Below are 15,585 nucleotides of genomic sequence, written 5' to 3'. Positions count from 1 at the left end.
GCAACTCCGTGAGATCCTCTCTCTAAATAAAATACAAAACAGGAATGGGGATGTGACTCATTGGTTGAGTGCCCCTGAATTCTATCCCAGGACCAAAATAAAAAAAAGAAGCATCAGCAGCAGTAGTAGCTTAGAAAAACAAATGCCATAAAAGGCTTTGTCAGTAGCATTTTCTATCTCCACATGTCCCAGGACCAACTTTTCTTTATGTTTAGCCATTCACTTGTTCCTTGGTCCATGACAATATCCATAGACTTGGATCACTAGAAAGGCTGATGGCCATGTTCTAGAAAAGAGAGCTTTCCAGAATGTTTTACTCTTAACACTATTGTGATACCTGTCTTCCATTGTACATGACCCATCTTGTTTTCTTCAACATCAAGTTATAAGTCCAAAATCTCTGAACTTTTAAAGGAATATTGATGTCTGTAGTAATTTGTTTCTGTTTAATTTATAAGTAGAATTATATGTATAGCACAGAATTATCAACTTATTTTCTTATTGAAATCACATTTTTAAATATTTATTTATTTATACTTTTTTTAACATATTTCTTTTAGTTGTCAATGGAACTTTATTTTTATTTATTTATATGTGGTGCTGAGAATTGAACCCAGCTCCTCACACATGCTGGGCAAGCACTCTACCACTAAGCCACAACCCCAGCCCCTTATTTTTTATTTGTAGGTGGACACACAATATCTTTTTTTTTAATATTTATTTTTTAGTTTTAGGTGGACACAATATCTTTATTTTACATTTATGTGGTGCTGAGGCTCGAACCCAGTGCTCCATGCATGCTAGGCAAGCATGCTACCACTGAGCCACAACCCCAGCCCACACAACATCATTTTTTATGTGGTGCTAAGGATCAAACCTGGTGCCTCACGCATGCTAGGAGAGCACTCTACCACTGAGCCACAAACCCAGCCCTGAGATCACATTTTAAAGAAATGAAAGAGCATTTTATTGTGATATTCTGATGTTAAATTAAGAGTGTTGCTGAAGGGTCATGCTGGCACACTTTTATAATCCCAGCAACTTGGGAGGCTGAAACAGGAGGATCACTAGTTCAAAACCAGCCTCAGTAATAGCAAGGCACTAAGTACAACTTAGTGAGACCCTGTCTCTAAATAAAATACAAAATAGGGCTGGGGATGTGGCTCAGTGGTCGAGTGCCCCTGAATTCAATCCCCAGTACCCCACCACCAAAAAAAAGAATATTGCCAAGATGGGCCTGGTGGTGGTGCATGACTGTAATCCCAGTGGCTTGGGAGGCTGAGGCAGGAGGATTGCAAATTTGAGGCCGGCCTCAGCAACTTAGGGAGACCCTCAGCTACTTAACAAGACCCTGTCTCAAAACTAAAAAATAAAAAGGACTGGGGTATATAGGTCAGTGGTAAAGTGCCTCTGGATTTAATCCCAGTAACAAAAAAGAAGAAAAGGAAAAAAAGAATAGATCACATACTTGGGGACCCAGTGATTTAAAAACACTCAAATATGGAAGAATAATAAATAGTAGGGGGCGGGGAATGAACTCAGTTTTTAAATGCATCTACTGGCTCAGACTAAGAGGGAATAGTTCCATTCCTTGTTAATCTTCCTTCTTAAAATGAAAAAAAATAAAAATAAAAAACCAAAAAACCCAACCAACCAACCAACAACAACAACAACAAAAAAACCCAAACAAACCTCTGGACATAGGAAGGCCCTGAAAGGTAGAAAGTAGAAGGCATTCTCACTAGGGATCTTGGGACTTGAGGAAGGATGTAACAGTGAGTTCCCTAGGTTTCTGTATATTTCCATATAACTAAGGTAGTCTGCTAGGAAAGCCTACAATCCAGATCTGTCAGCAGGTGCAACAGAAATAGCCCCATGAAAACCTGGCACTCTCTAGCCAAAGAATCAGGAAGAGGGTGGCCAGGAGAACAGAAAACTGTTTTTGATAATAGCACCTTTACTCCTTCAAATACAAAAAAAAAAAAAAAAACCTGATTATGTCTCCCCATGATACACTGAGCCAAGGGGGAAGAGTCATACCCAATTGCAAAGAGGCAAAATGAAGGGGTGCATATTATTACTAGTTGGTACTGTGCTTTCTCTGCCAGGGTAGTGTCAACAGGTCCCACTTGGGAGCTAAACATGTACCCCCACCTGTACATGTATGGTATACCTAAACAGGGTGAATGGCTACAAAAGAAATTATATAATATCATATCCAAAATATCTAAAGTATACTTGAAAATCACTTGTCATACCAAGAACAAGGAAATTCTCAGCTTCAATGAGAAAAGACAACAGACTCAACAGATCCAAGTATTTTCTCACTTTTCATTAATTTAAATCTTACCCCTCCTTCAGATTCCAAAATATAAATATATTTTTGGTATAAAATTATCTTTGATTATTTTTGCCTGCTGTGATCTCTTTCACCTGGAAAGTTTTTTGGCACTTGTCTTCTCTGGTTTCACCTAGCACATTTCATATGCTGTCTTAAACTGTACACTTTTAAAATTTCTTTATGGGGGCTGGGGATGTGGCTTGGGGGCTGGGGATGTGGCTCAAGTGGTAGTGTGCTGGCCTGGCATGTGCAAGGCACTGGGTTTGATCCTCAGCACCACATAAAAATAAAAATAAAGATATTGTGTTCACCTTAAACAAAAAAATAAAAAAAAAAAAATAAAATTTCTTTATATTTTATATTATCTCTTCACTAAGATTGTAAACTCCTTGAGGTCAGGAACCATCTCATTGTTTTATTTTTTCTTTTTTTGGAAGGATGACTTTTGACATTGAATTATGACTGTGAACTCACAAATGTTTGATGAAAGTTTTTTGTTTTATGTTCTATGAATGAACCCATGGTTGGCACCCTTTGTGCACTAGACAGTAAGCAGCACTTAGGGACTTAGGTTACAGGTCTTTTTCTTCCAGTGATGACTCTAAGATTGAAGTGTCATTTAACACTCAGTTGACATAAACTTCTATAGTCCTCTAATATTTTCTGTGGTCTAGTTAACTAAACCATAGGTAACAACCTGTGGTCTGAAACAAGCATATACTAGAATTTTTATGTTCTTTTTTGTAGGATCGGGTGACTTTTAGAAGAATCATAGTGAAAAACAATGCAAAAAAGAGGAAGATGTTTGAATCATTTATTGAGTCTGTGCCGCTCCTTAAATCACTAGAGGTAAAGTCTGAATGAAAAGCTGTTAAAACTATTGTTATTAGGTTTTTCAAATCATACTATCCTAACCCAGTTCTATGTTGTATAGGTATTATGACTTTCAGTTAAGGTCTTTTCCTTATAATTTGTGAGTGTGTCCATTGTTTCAGGTGTCAGAACGAATGAAGATTGTGGATGTGATAGGAGAAAAGATCTATAAGGATGGAGAGCGCATAATCACTCAGGTGAGTTGCAGCCTTGCACAGCTCCTTTCCAGGAAGTCATCATCTGAAGGACTAGTGTAAGATTTTCATGTCCTCCACTGTTGAGAGCTCATGTTGCAAGGTACTTGGTCGTGCCTTTTGCAGAGTCCTCTGAAGCTCATTTATGTCTATCTCACCAAATGCAGATCTCTTGCTTCTATTCACTTTTGTTTTTGTTTTGCTATACCTAGGGATTGAGCCCAGAGGTGTTCTGCCACTGAGCTACATTCCCACCCTTTTTATTTTTTATTTTTTGAGACAGGATCTCACTAAGTTACTGAGGCTGGCCATGAATTCACAATCCTTCTGCCTCACCCTCTGGAGTAGGTGGGATTAAAGGCATATACCACTGCATCTAGCTCCATTCAAATTTGCTGGTCTTCTGGGGTTTATTCTTTTGAATGCCTTTTTTTAAAAAAACTTTATTTTGTGTATTTATTTTTTTATATGATGCTAAGGATCCAACCCAGTGCCTCACACATGCCAGGCGAGTATGCTCTACCACTGAGCCACAACCCCAGCTCGTGAATGTCTTTTTTATTATGACCCTGAGTAAGCTTCATTCATTGCTATTCAAACCTAGAAAAGATTGGAGGATTGTTCCTTCTGCCTTCTCTGCATTTGATACAAGGCATACTCTTGGCTAATGAAACACAAATCAGAGTCCTTGGTCTTCAGTGGTTAACCAGATCTGTAAAATGTCTTTAATCTTTCCTTTATGCCTTTTTTCCTCCCTCGTGTTATTTCTTGTATATTTGTAAAATTCACCACACAGTGGACTGAACCATTGTAATTAAAAAGTATTTTGTAATAATTATCTTTGCCTACTGTGTTTGCATTTTCAATTATATGTAAATAGGATTAGCTTCTCTTAAATAGGATTGGCTTCTCTGTGGTTCTGAAAATGCTTTTCATATCTAGTACTACAATCTAGTACTAGCCTATAATCTAAGCAGCTTCAGAGGTTGAGACAAGAGGATTGGATTTCAAAGCCAGCCTTAGCAAAAGCAAGGCACTAAGCAACTCAGCGAGACCCTGTCTCTAAATAAAATATAGGGCTGGGGATGTGGCTCAGTGGTTGAGTGCCCCTGAGTTCAATCCCTGCTTCAAAAAAAAAAAAAAAAGAATGCAGATACCCTAGAAAGTACTGTGGCTTCTCACATCTCCTGACATACCTTCTGAAAACCTAATGTGAAGGACACAGGCCTGGGACCTTCAGGATGAAGTGTGGAGGTCCTTTGAAAACTACTTCGAGTATTTCAGTTTCAGAAGCAAAAGTGGAATGAGGCATGGTGGCACATGCCTGTAATCCCAGTGACTGGGGAGGCTGAGACAGGAGGATTGCAAGTTCGAGGTCAACCTTAGCAACTTAGTGAGACCTTAAGCAATTTAGCAAGTTGTTTCAAAATAACAAGGACTGAGAATGTAGAATAGTGGTTCAGTGGTAAAGTGACCCTGAGTTAAATGCTAAGTACAAAAAAAACCAGCAGCAGTAGTAAATGTGGCCAGCCAGCATCTCCCATTTCTGCTACTAAGCTCTCTATTCTTAACACTAGGATATCTACACTGAAATCCAGTTCAGACTGCTGATACCACTGGTCTTTGCCTATATCATTCTCTTGCCCTGAAAGATCTTTCCCAGACTCTGAAATTGTACCTACTCTTTAAACCTGGCTCAAATGGCATTCCTCCATGAAATCATATGAATTGATTCCATTTTTATGTTCACACTCTCCTATATATGCTTTTCATATCTAGTACTACAAGTTTATCTTAATAAATGTATATAGAATTAAACCAATTTCTAATTAAAAGAATTAAAACAACAATAAGAGTACCTAGAAAACAAAGACATTTAGAGATGACACTTAAATACTTTTTTTAGTCCTTTATCCCTTCCAGTGGGTGCTTCCTTCTCCCCATTTATGATAAGTCTGACTAGTCCTTGCAGTTATGAGGAGGTCAGCTCTACCTACAGGACTGAGGAGGCATGGACCAATCAATCTAAATCGACCTTCCTCCTTGTCAAGGATAGGCATGTCTCCCAACTCAGCAACTTCTGAAAATACCAGTTGCTCTGTATCTGTGTGTTAATAGTCTTCTTTCTCTCTTTTTCTCTCTCTCTCTCTCTCAACCCCTCCCTCCTTTATTTTTGTGGTACTAGTGATTGAACTCAGGGGTGCTTTACCACTGAGGTACATCTCAGCTCTTTTTCAGCCCTTTTTATTTTTGAGACAGGGTCTCACTAAGTTGCTTAGGGCCTCACTAAGTTGCTGAGGCTGGCCTTGAACTATGATCTTCCTGCCTCAGCCTCCATTTTGAGTTGAATTTTGTGCAGGCTCTTTTCTACGTGTGGATAACCAGTTTTCCCATCACCATTTGTTAAAAAGGCTGTCTTTTCTCTAACATGTTTCTGATTCTTTTTTCAAGGATCAGATGACTATATGTGGGTGATTTTCTCTGTGTCCTCTGTTGTCTTGGTCTATGTGTCTAGCACATGCAGTTTTTGTTAGCGTAGCTCTGTAGTATAATTTGAAGAGACTTAAATGAAGCCTCCAGCATTGCTTGTTTTTGGCCTAGAATGATTTAAGAACAGTTTTTTCTAGTTCTGTGAAGAATATCATTGATATTTTGAAGGGAATTGTATTGAAGTTGTGTATTGTTTTGGTAGTAAGGCCATTTTTTTTTAAACGTTGGGCTCGCTTTTCATAGCACCCTTTTCCTTCCTTCCTTCCTTCCTTCCTTCCTTCCTTCCTTCCTTCCTTCCTTTCCTTCCTTTCCTTCCTTTCCTTTCTTTTGTGGTGCTGAGGATCGAACCCAGGGCCTTGCACATGGGAGACAGCGCTCAACTGCTGAGCCACAATTCCAGCCTCAGTAAGGCCATTTTAAAAATATTAATTCTGCCTATTCATGAACACGGAGGTCTTTGCATGTTCTTGTATGTTCATCAATTTCTTTACTCAGTGTTTTATAGTTTTCATTGTATAAGTCTTTCATTTTCTTGGTTAGTTTTATTCCTAGGTATTTTCTTTTTTAAAGCTATTGTAAAATGGATTGTTTTCCTGATTTCTTTCTCAGCAGGTTCATTATTGGTGTACAGGAAGTTATTGATTTTCAAGTTGATTTTGAAACCTATTACTTTAAATTTGTTTATTAGCTCCAGTAGTCATCTGGTAGAACTTTTTGGATTTCCTAAGTTTGAGATGATATAATTTGCAAAATGTAATAATTTGACTTCCTCCTTAAATATTTTTATCCCTTTTATTTGCTTCTCTTGTCTAATTCTTCTGGCTAGAATTCCTAGTGCTATATTGAATAGAAGTCATGAGAGCAGACATTTTTGTCTTGGTCCAGATTTTAAAGGAAATGTTTTCAGTTTTTCCCCATTAATCATTAACTATGATGTTAGCTTTGGGTTTGTCACATATCACCTTACTGATGTATTTAAGTCCCTTCTGTCTCTCGTCTCTTCAGTGTTTTTATCATGAGTGGGTGCTGAATTTGTCAAAGGCTTTTTCTGCACTAATTAAAATGACTATATATTTCTCCTTAATTCTGTCATTATATGATGAATTACATTTATTGATTTGTATATGTTAAACCATTCTTGCATTCCTGGAATGAAATCAACCTGGTCATGCTTAGGGCCTTGTTAAGTTGCTAAGGCTGGCTGTGAACTTGGGATCCTATCTCAGCCTCCAAAGTTGCTGGGACTGCAGTTATGCACTACCATGCCCAGCTGATCTCTGAATTTCTGTGATGTCTGATTCTGTGTTTCTCCTTTTTTATTTCTAATTTTATTAATTTGGTTTTCTCTCTCTCTCTCTTTTTTTTTTTTTTTTTGGTTAGTTTGGCTAAGGGTTTACCTAATTTATCTTTTCAAAGAACCAACTCTTTGTTTAGTTGATTCTTTGTATTTTTTTATTCTCTATTTTATTGTTCTCTATTTCGTTGTTCTCAGCTCTGATTCTACTGGTTTTGGAATTGGTTTGTTCTTGTTTTTCTAGGGCTCTTGAGATGCATCATTAAGTTGTACATTTGGGTTCTTTCTGATTTTCTTACATAGGCTCTTATAGCTATTATAATCCTTCCTCTTAGAACTTATCTTCATAGCATCCCAGAGGTACTGGTGTGTTGTATTGGTATTCTCATTTGATTCTAAGAACTTACAATTTTCTCCTCTGATTTCTTCTGTTATCCATTCATCATTTAACAGTGTATTGTTCAGTCTCCATGTGTTTATATAGTTTCTATAGTCTTTTGTATTTTATTTTTTGGTTCTGATTTCTAATCTTATTCCATTATGATCAGAAGAGACACAAGGAATTAACTTGTATTTGCCGAGACTTGCTTTGGGCCCTAAAATATGGTCTGTTTTAAATAGAGAAGGTTCCATGAAAGCTGAGAAGAAAGTGAATTCAGCTTTTGTTGGACGAAATATTCTATAGATAGATGACTTTTTTCTTTTTTCTTTTTTTTTTTTTTTTGAGATAGGGTCTGCTGAGTTGCTTTAAGCTTGCTAAGTTGCTGAGGCTGGCTTTGAACTTGTGATCCTCCTTCCTCAGCTTTCTGAATCGCTGGGATTCCAGGCATTATCACCATGACTGGCTATAGATATCTCTTAAGCCTATTTGATTTATAAGATTTTTAAAGTCTAAATAGTTTCTACTGATAGTCTAATTAGTTTGTGTCTAGATAATCCATCTGTTAGTGGGAGAGGTATGTTGAAATCACCCAGTATTATACCAGAGTCTCTTTGAGTCTTTATGTCAAGTAATTTTAGGTGCATTGACATTTGGGATATAAATATTTACTCTTATTTTATCTTCTCATTGGATTGTTCCCTTTACCAATATGAAGTGACCTTCTTTGTTTTCAGATTAATTTTGTTTCAAAGCCTGTTTCAGATATGAGAGTAGGTACTCCTGCTTCTTTGGGGGTTCCATTTTCATGGTATATAAATCTTCATACTTTTACTTTTAGTCTGTGGCTGTGTTTGCCTATAAGGTGAGTATCTTGCAAACAGAGGATAGTTGGGTTTTGCTTTTTAATCCATTCTCTCACCTATGTCTTTTAATTGGAGAGTTTAAACCATTTACCTATAATCCCAGGGACTTGAAGTTTGAGCTCAGTTAGTTTGTTTGTGAATCAAGGCACACTGTCTTGGCTTGTTTTGACTGTAGCTCAGTAGCAGGGCCTCTATCCTGTGAACTCATAGTGTCCCAGTAGATTTCCTAGCACTTCACAGAAAAGAGGGAAGCAAACAACAACAGCAATAACACCAAATGACATACATAATTAAAATAAATACCAGGTGCCTACTATGACATCTACAATATTAATTACTACAGAAAGAGGAGTGGCAGTTCAGCAGTTGCCAACAGCAATGTGGCTGAACTACATTTGTCATTAAAGTAATTATCAAATGTCAGCTGTGCCATCCATAGTACTAATGACCACAACAACATGAATGGTGGGGGCAGGAAATATATAGACCAATAGTTCTAAAAAATGTCTAGTACACTTCATTAATGTAAGGAAAGAACTGAATGAGGAAATAAAGAGAGAAGTGAGGTGGTTCAACAATAAGACAGGTTTATTCAGAATAAACCTAAACCCATCCATTTACAAGCCATGGTAAATATAAGGGAGTGATGGAGAGGGTAATTTTTGCTATGAGGTGGTTAGCCTATTGCTAGGGGGTTGTCAGGGCAGGGTTCTTGTGATGTCACCTTCTTGGTGTTTTTGAGGATTTCAGTCCCAGATAACAATTTTCTTTCTTTGCATGATGATGGAGTATTGCTTGTGGTTTCTTTGAATAATGATGGAGTATTGTCTGGGTTTAAGGGGAAGCTAGGTCAGAGAGACCATGAGGTGACTGTTGTTCTTTGATGGAGGGTATATATAAATATTTTATTTATTTGTTAGTTGTAGTTGGACACAGTACCTTTATTTTACTTATTCATTTTTATGTGGTGCTGAGGATCGAACCCAGGGCCTCACACATGCTAGGTGAGTGCTCTACCGCTGAGCTACAACCCCACTCCTGGAGGGTATATTTCAAAATGGCGTTGCCTGTGTCAAGTTATGCCTAACAATTAAGAATTTAAAAAATGGGTAAAAGAAAGTTTAGAATAGTCCAATTGGGAGCAGAGAGAAATCAGAAGAGATATAGCAAATGCTGGCTATAAAAGGAGAAAAAAAAATAAAACAAAGAGAAATAGAACAAGAGAAATTGTCTCCTAGAAGGAAAAGAAAGAAAAACAAACAAACAACAAACAAACCCTAACCCTCAAAAGACAAAACAAAGAAAAATAACAAACATTTTAAAAAATGATAAAAATTTTTTAAAAAGTATGTATATCTACAAACCAATCATTATAGCAAGAACCCTGGCGGAGGGAGGGAAAAAATTCTTAATAAAAAATTTTAAAATGGGGCTCAGGTTGTGGCTCAGTGGTAGAGCACTCGCCTAGCATGTGTGAGGCACTGGGTTCAATCCTCAGCATCACATAAAAAAAATAAATAAACAAAATAAAGGTATTGTGCCCATTTACAACTAAAAAAGAAATTATTTTTTTAATTAAATATATATATATATATATATATATATATATATATATATGTAGTTGTAGATGGGACAGCATGTCTTTATTTTATTTGTTTATTTTATGTGGTGCTAAGGATCAAACCCAGTGCCTTACACGTACCTGGCAGGTGCTCTGCCTCTGAGCTACCGCCCCAGTTCCTAAAAATATTCTTAAAGAATTATCTTGGCTGGCACTGTGTCACATGCCTGTAATCCCAACAACTCCTGAGACTGAGGTAGGAGGATCTCAAGTCAAACCCAGCCTCAGCAACTTAGCAAGGCCCTAAGCAACTCAGCAAGACCCTATCTCAAGGGGCTGGGATGTGGCTCAAGCGGTAGCGCGCTCGCCTAGCATGCGTGTGGCCTGGGTTGGATCCTCAGCAGCACCACATACCAACAAGGATGTTGTGTCCGCCAAGAACTAAGAAAAAATAAATAAATGTTAAAATTCTCTCTCTCTCTCTGTCCCCCTCTCTCACTCTCTCTTTAAAAAAAAAAAAAAAAAAGACCCTATCTCAAATAAAATGTAAAACAGGACTGGGGATGTGGCTCAATGATTAAGCGCCCTGGATTCAATCCCTGGTACCAAAAAGAAGAAAAAGAAAAAGAATTATCTCTGTTGGGGTGGGCAAAACTATTGATAAAGATGGATGTTCAGGGCTGGGGTTGTGGCTCAGTGATAGAATGCTTGCCTAGCATGTGTGAGGCACTGGGTTTGATTCTCAGCACCACATATAAATAAATAAAGTCCATTGACAATTAAACAAATATTTTTAAAAAATTAAAAAAATAAAAAAGATGGATGTTTACTCCCTATGCCAGACATCAGCTTTCCATTTCTTCTTCTTTTTTTTTTTTAAAGAGAATTTTAATATTTATTTTCTAGTTTTTGTCGGACACAACATCTTTGTATGTGGTGCTGAGGATCGAACCCGGGCTGCACCATGCCAGGCGAGCGCGCTACCGCTTGAGCCACATCCCCAGCCCCTCCATTTCTTCTTGGGCTGGGTACCCTTTAGAGCAAGGGTAGAAAGTTGTTGAACCTTCCTCTTTTCTGTATTGCTCACTGAGCTGTCAAGTGACCTGGCCTGGAACTGTAGCTGGTTGAAGTATCTCTCAGCTTCCCTTCTCACCACTATAGGGAAAGATAGAAAGGGAAGTAGTGTCAATTGAGTTTTGCCTTGACAGACAGATTGATGTACTTCCAGGGTGGGGCTGCTACTGAGTCTAAATGGGAGGTTCTGGCTCCTGGGGTTTAGCTCTAATCAGGCCTTCCTTGGTATCTGTCTTGAAGATATTAGATTAACTCATCCCTAGGGCGGGTTAAATGCCAATCTCTACTGGACCTCTGGATTTCAGTAGTATGGAGGAGCTAACTCTCTATAGGTCTTGCACATTCCTCTGCCCACAAATGAGGCTTTCCTAGACTCAGTCCCTGAATGGGAATCCTTGAGTGTAGTCACACCCACCTCTTCAGTTTTCCACCTCTCTTCAGCTGTCATGTGAACAAATCAACAGTCTCAAAGGGAAGGTGAGTTGTATGCCACTCTATATCTCTGACTTGATTCCTCCTGGGTTCATCATATCTGAACTTTTTTTTTTCCTGTGCCATACCTTTATTTTGTTTATTTTTATGTGGTGCTGAGGATGGAACCCAGGGCCTTGCATGTGCTAGGCGAGTGCTCTACCACTGAGCCACAACCCCAGCCCATGTCTGTGCCTTTTTAAAACATGTTCTGCTAGGTACATCCTTGGCTACCCTGTTGGCAGTTGCCAGGACAATATGGAAATATTTGCTATGATCTCCCAGGCTCAAGCAACAACAAACTGCAGCATGGCTCCTCAAGATGGTTCCTGCCTCACCAGTTGAGAAACAGAACTTTCAAATACCTGCTTAGTGTGCAGCCTCTGGTTCATCTAAGACAACTTTTCTGTTCTACTGGTTTTTTTCCTTGCCAAATTTATGTTTCTCTGTTATCCCTCCACTCCAGTGAACTAGTGCTGCTGCCACTACCACCACCAACTTAGCTACAGTGTATTCTTTCTTGTCCTTTGTTCAAGGTACCCAAATTTCTGAGTCTCTAAGAGTCTCTGACAATCCAGTATTGAATTTCAATGAGTTCCCTCTTTTTCCCACTTTGCTGAGAAGCAGTACTCTTAACTGCTTGAATTCTGAGCCATGGAGTAACTGGAAATGCAGCCTTCCTCTCTTTCAGTCTTTTTGAAGAACCAACCTTATGGTTTTTGGTCTGTTTGGTTTTTTGTTTGTTTGTTTGTTTGGGGTTTTTTTTGTTGTTGTTGGTGGTGGTGGTTTTTTTTTTTTGAGACAGAGTCTCACTATACTACTTAGGCTTGTCTCAAACTCCTGGACTCAAGTGATCCTTCTGTTCCAGCCTCTTAAGTAGCTGGGATTATAAGGGTGCACCACCCTATTTGGCTTGGATGTTTTCTTGTTGTTTCTTGGGACTGGGATTGTGGTTCCGTGGTAGAATTGTGGCACACTTGAGGCACTGGGTTCAAACCTCAGCACCACATTAAAAAATGAAATAAAGATATTCTATCCACCTATAACTAAAAAAAATTATTGTTTCTTTCCTTGTATTTTCTTTTTGTTACATTTTTTCTATTCTCTTGAGTTGACTGCTTAGCTCTTTTCAGCCATCTTATTTTCCTTTATGGGCATTTTAAAGATAGAAATTTTGCTATATCCCTCAAGTTTTGGAATATAATATTTTCAATCTTATCTATAAATGTTGATCTTCAGGCTGGGCATGGTGGTGCACACCTGTAATCCCAGTGACTTGGGAGGCTAAGGCAGGAGGATAGAAAGTTCAAAGCCAGCCTCAGCAACTTAGTGAGGCCCTAAGCAACTTAGTGAGACTCTGTCTGAAAATTAAAAATAAAAAGGGCTAGGGATATAGCTCAGTAGTTAAGTGCTCCTGTGTTCAATCCCTGGTACAAAAAAAAAAAAAAAACAGAACAAAACAAAAACCACATTAATCTTCAGCATTTGGAAATTTTTCTTAAGTTCCTTTGAACATCTGTGCTCTTACTACTGTGACTGCAGTACCAATCTGCCAATAACTTCTTTATGAACCCCAACTGTTTTGTATTTATGAGTTGTAATGATAGTGGGTGCCTTGCTTAGCACAAATGTCCAGCTAGGGCCTGGATACAGCAGGAAAAACAAAACCTACTGCCAGTTGCAAGGGAAGGTGGGATCCTAATGTGTAATTCATCCTGTCTCTGGATGTTCTCCAGACCATATTTGTGCTGCCAGGTAAGTCCCTGGCCAGGTATCCCCTTGAGAGTTTGTCCTGTTAAGTCTTTTCCAACTTCATCAGCGTCTGTTCCTTATAATGGTTGCACAATTTCCACAGTTTAATTAATTGATGAAATATTTTGCTTATTCTCAGAATAATGTGGATAGAATCTCATTTATATTGAACAAAAAGCATGTTTCACGTTATCAATGTTAAAGTTCCATTTTCTGCCAGGCACAGTGGTGCATGCCTGTAATATCAGTGGCTCAGGTGGCTAAGACAGGAGAATCCTAAGTTCTAGGCCAGCCTCAGCAACTTAGCAGGGCCCTAAGCATCTTAGTGTCTCAACAATCAAAAATATCTTTATTTTGTTTTTATGTGGTGCTGAGAATCAAACCCAATGCCTCATGCATGCTGAGCGACTTGAGCCACATCCTCAGCCCCATTTTTTAAACTTCTGAATGTAGAAAGGTAGCATTGAATGTTCTTCCTATGAGATTTGTATTCAGAGCCTATTAATATAATCAAAAATTTGAAAAGCAATATATTCTTACAATGAGTTCTTGTTTTTTTTCTACTAGAGAGTCATCCTATTTTGCTCTGTCTACCCTGCAGAGTCCTACAAAGTCTATAAACAGCCAGCTCATGTGGAATGTCTATTACACTGTAGCAAGGCAGGCAGGAAATGTGTGTACTGGCCTATCTCTCTCCTATCCTAACAAGGCAGTTTCACAAGGCTGGAAATATAAAACAGTGCATTTCCTGGATGCCACAAAGATAGATTATTTTTGTCCAATTGTGTGATCATACATCGTTTTATTTTAAATTTTATTTTCTTGCATTGTTTGTGAGCTATTCTAATCCTTTTTAATGAGGTATTAGCAAATCAATAAAGTTAAAGGGATCAGAGTCTGCCCTTCCATAGTGGTCCATAGAAAGGTCCACTATTTTCTACTGAGGCCAGTTTGTTCCTCATATGTTCTAGGTAACATTCTTTCCCATGCCTCTCAAACCTAAATCCACTGGCTATTCTCCCTACCTCCTAGGCTTAAGAGCTTCTGAAGAAACTAAGCCACAAAAAAGGGGTGGTGGGGTTGGGGTTGTGGCTCAGTGATAGAATGCTTGCCTAGCATATGTAAGGCACTGGGTTTGATCCCCAGCACCACATTAAAAAAAAAAAAAAATGAGGTGGTAATTGTATTCACTTTATCAGACTTCTTTGGCTGTGGAATGTTAAAATACATGTAAAATACCAGAGTGTCTGCTGGGAATACACAGCAACATTAACAGATTCTTTTCTATATGGGGTCCCCGATACCTCCTCCTATCCTGTATGTATGACTGAATCTCTCCTGAGCACATACACACTCTTCTTCTCACTTTGTTTCTCCTACAGCTACTAGCCTATCTAATTCCTTTTATAGCCAGGCATTTTGAAGGTGTTTTCTAATAATGTGGATTAGAAGAAGCCAGAAAAAAAAAGATTACATAATTCTGACTATGATGTTAAGGAACAGCCATAACTAAATTATAAGGATAGAAATTAGATGTTACTTCATGGGCGGTTGGTAGTGATTTTGACTAAGAACTTCAGAAGCCTTTTGGAGAATGGAAGTATTTTCTGTTTTGATCTAGAGTGGTTACACAGGTTTACATACATGTAAAATTTCATAAAGGTATAGCTTTGAAATTTGAGCACTTTATGGATGATATACGTAAGAAGGGCACCATCCTTCACCATCTGTCACTTTTGCACATCTTCCTACCACTCACTACCTTCCTCTTACTTACCTTCCTCTTACTTACATTTGAATCTTTATTACTCTTGATTTCCCAGCAGTACTGAATACTGATGAAACTCTCTTCTTACATCTATAAGCTCTTGCTTTATGAAAATATTTTTAAACCTAGACGTAACCTTCCCTCTTGGTGACCCTGCCTCTGGATCCTTGATTTTCCTTGTGGCTCCCCATATTTTGTCAGCTCCCATCCTGTAGTTCTTTGTATAATGTTAGACTTCCTGGTGATTTGGCTACCTAGTATAGCAGCACAGAAAGCCCTTTAAGAAGCTGTGTTTTTTGCTTACATGGGACAGTGATATGAATGTGTCCTGGGATTAGATTAACTCGGGAACGTCAATATCAGCTACATGTGGTGCCCATTTGGTTAGTAAAAGGGTCAAAAACTGAATTGTGCCTGAAAGCCTCTTCTTCCATGTCTGCTTGCTTAAGTCTCGCCTCCTCCTAGCTGTTGCTCAGATCTCACCTTCTCAATAAAACTGGTGTACAGTAGCTAGCCCCTCCT

At 38.4% G+C, this 15,585-nt stretch overlaps 1 protein-coding gene across 2 annotated transcripts in view; it reads left to right on the top strand.

Moving 5' to 3' along the window:
- Positions 1–15,585, top strand: part of Prkar2a (protein kinase cAMP-dependent type II regulatory subunit alpha) — a 73,141-nt gene that overhangs the window by 49,563 nt on the left and 7,993 nt on the right. For both annotated transcript variants that reach the window (XM_078043158.1, XM_005326888.5), the window contains 2 exons: positions 3,089–3,190; positions 3,337–3,411. In XM_078043158.1, the coding sequence (XP_077899284.1) occupies positions 3,089–3,190; positions 3,337–3,411 (177 nt within the window). The remainder of the gene's footprint in view (positions 1–3,088; positions 3,191–3,336; positions 3,412–15,585) is intronic.

This window comes from Ictidomys tridecemlineatus, chromosome 3, assembly GCF_052094955.1.
Source record: "Ictidomys tridecemlineatus isolate mIctTri1 chromosome 3, mIctTri1.hap1, whole genome shotgun sequence".
Classification (NCBI taxonomy): Eukaryota; Metazoa; Chordata; class Mammalia; order Rodentia; family Sciuridae; genus Ictidomys; species Ictidomys tridecemlineatus.
Note: the sequence above shows the minus strand (reverse complement) of the source record. Positions and strands in the feature narration are given on the sequence as shown.